At 40.0% G+C, this 1241-nt stretch overlaps 1 protein-coding gene across 1 annotated transcript; it reads right to left on the bottom strand.

Moving 5' to 3' along the window:
- Positions 1 to 320: 320 nt before the first annotated feature.
- LOC100614455 (olfactory receptor 4C45) lies at positions 321 to 1241 on the bottom strand. Its single transcript, XM_003313016.3, has one exon. It carries the CDS (start codon positions 1239 to 1241, stop codon positions 321 to 323), a length of 921 nt encoding a protein of 306 aa, XP_003313064.3.

The raw sequence follows: 1241 nt of genomic DNA, 5'->3' as shown, positions 1-1241 counted from the left end.
AGTATTAAAAATTATATTTTATGAGTGTATTGGCGTAAAGATAAATATAATCCAGTTGTACTTAGGTTATATTCATTTTCTTCTTCTTTTAAAGAAATTAAGCATTAAGCATTTCAACGGCTCCTAAAAGTATCATGGGCTGTTGGCACTACTGTGCCTTAATAAATATGTCAGCCTAGCCTAATATATGTCCTCCTAATAAAAATTGATGGAGACAGGATAAGATAATTGACTGTCCCAAGTTTAATCGATCAAGAAATAGAATAAATCTCTATAAAATATCACCAGATATTCTTGCCTAAATGTTTGTGTCACCAGACTTATTTATCATCAGTTGTCATTATTTGCTTCCAGAGCTTCTTAATGACATTTTTCACTGCTTTATTTTTGACAGTGTAGATTAAAGGGTTCAACATAGGTGTAAATAGGGTGCAAAACACAGTCACAGCTTTGTCAGTGGGGAAGGAGGTTAGAGGTCTTAGATACAGGTATGAACAAGGGACAAAGAATAAGATGACAGTGAAGATATGAGAGGCACAACTAGACAGAGCTTTGAGATGCCCTTCAGAGCTATGAGACCTTAGGGAGCACAAGATGATGACACAGGAAGCAACCAGTATGGAAAAAATGAGGAAACACAGTGACCCACTGTTGGCAGCAATCAGAGGCCCTAAAGTGTGAGTGTCTGTGCAGGCCAGCTCCAGAAGAGGTACTAAATCACACATAAAGTGGTCGATGACATTGGGGCCACAGAATGGTAACTGGGCTATGAACAAAGTCTGGATTCCTCCATGCACAAATCCCAGAATTCCAGCCACCACCATCAGGAATCCACACATAGGTTGGGTCATGATGGTTGCATAGTGCAAGGGCTTACAGATGGCCACATAGCAGTCATAGGCCATGACACTTAATAAGATGATCTCAGCTGCCGCAAAGAAATGTTCTGTGAAGAGCTGAGTCATGCAGCCATTGAAGGATATGGTGTTGTTTTCAGAGATCAAGTCAAAGATCATTTTAGGGGCTATGGAAGAAGAGTAGAAAATATCTATAATGGATAAATAGGACAGAAAAAGGTACATGGGGGAACCCAGGGCTGGGCTGTTGAAGATGATGACTGAGATGAGCAGGTTACCCACCAGTGTGATCAAGTAGGTGATTAAAAACATAACAAACAGGAATTTCTGCAGTTCTGGATTGTGAGTGAGGCCCAGCAGGATGAATTCTGTTACATTGTTCAT

The sequence above is a fragment of the Pan troglodytes genome, chromosome 9 (assembly GCF_028858775.2).
Source record: "Pan troglodytes isolate AG18354 chromosome 9, NHGRI_mPanTro3-v2.0_pri, whole genome shotgun sequence".
Classification (NCBI taxonomy): Eukaryota; Metazoa; Chordata; class Mammalia; order Primates; family Hominidae; genus Pan; species Pan troglodytes.
Note: the sequence above shows the minus strand (reverse complement) of the source record. Positions and strands in the feature narration are given on the sequence as shown.